Source organism: Mesitornis unicolor, unplaced genomic scaffold, assembly GCF_000695765.1.
Source record: "Mesitornis unicolor isolate BGI_N332 unplaced genomic scaffold, ASM69576v1 scaffold18159, whole genome shotgun sequence".
NCBI lineage: Eukaryota > Metazoa > Chordata > Aves > Mesitornithiformes > Mesitornithidae > Mesitornis > Mesitornis unicolor.
The window spans coordinates 18,364-18,726 of NW_010208144.1; the positions used below are offsets into that span (position 1 = coordinate 18,364).

At 65.3% G+C, this 363-nt stretch overlaps 1 protein-coding gene across 1 annotated transcript in view; it reads right to left on the reverse strand.

Moving 5' to 3' along the window:
* The window catches only part of DCAF7 (DDB1 and CUL4 associated factor 7), an 11,632-nt gene extending 11,365 nt beyond the window's left edge, over nt 1–267 (reverse strand). The window contains exon 1 of the mRNA XM_010192394.1: nt 244–267. Coding sequence (XP_010190696.1) covers nt 244–267 — 24 coding nt within the window. The remainder of the gene's footprint in view (nt 1–243) is intronic.
* Between the last annotated feature and the right edge of the window lie 96 nt (nt 268–363).

Here is a 363-nt window from a genome sequence, read left to right on the forward strand (position 1 = left end):
CCGAGCCCCTAGGCCCGGCTCCAGACCCCGGCGGCAGCTTGAGCAGCACGGAGGCCGTCTGGGATTCAACCCCTCACACAACGGGAACGGAAGCCAGGCGGGGTGCCCCGCCCACTGGGTTCGGGTTGGCTGTATTGCCTGTCACTTCGAGCCTCGGGCAACTATTGGGTGATTCACTCGTCCATTTGGCCCTCTTTGGTTTTCTACTGGTCGCTTTGCCCTTCATTCCAGACGAACGCTCACCCTCTGACTGGAATAACCTACCATTGCGCTTGGCCCCGCCCCAGAGGGAGGCCACGCTCGTTCTCGACATCTTACTGGCTGCCCGGGGGCGCCGGGGCGGGGGGCGGGGGCTCGCGCACG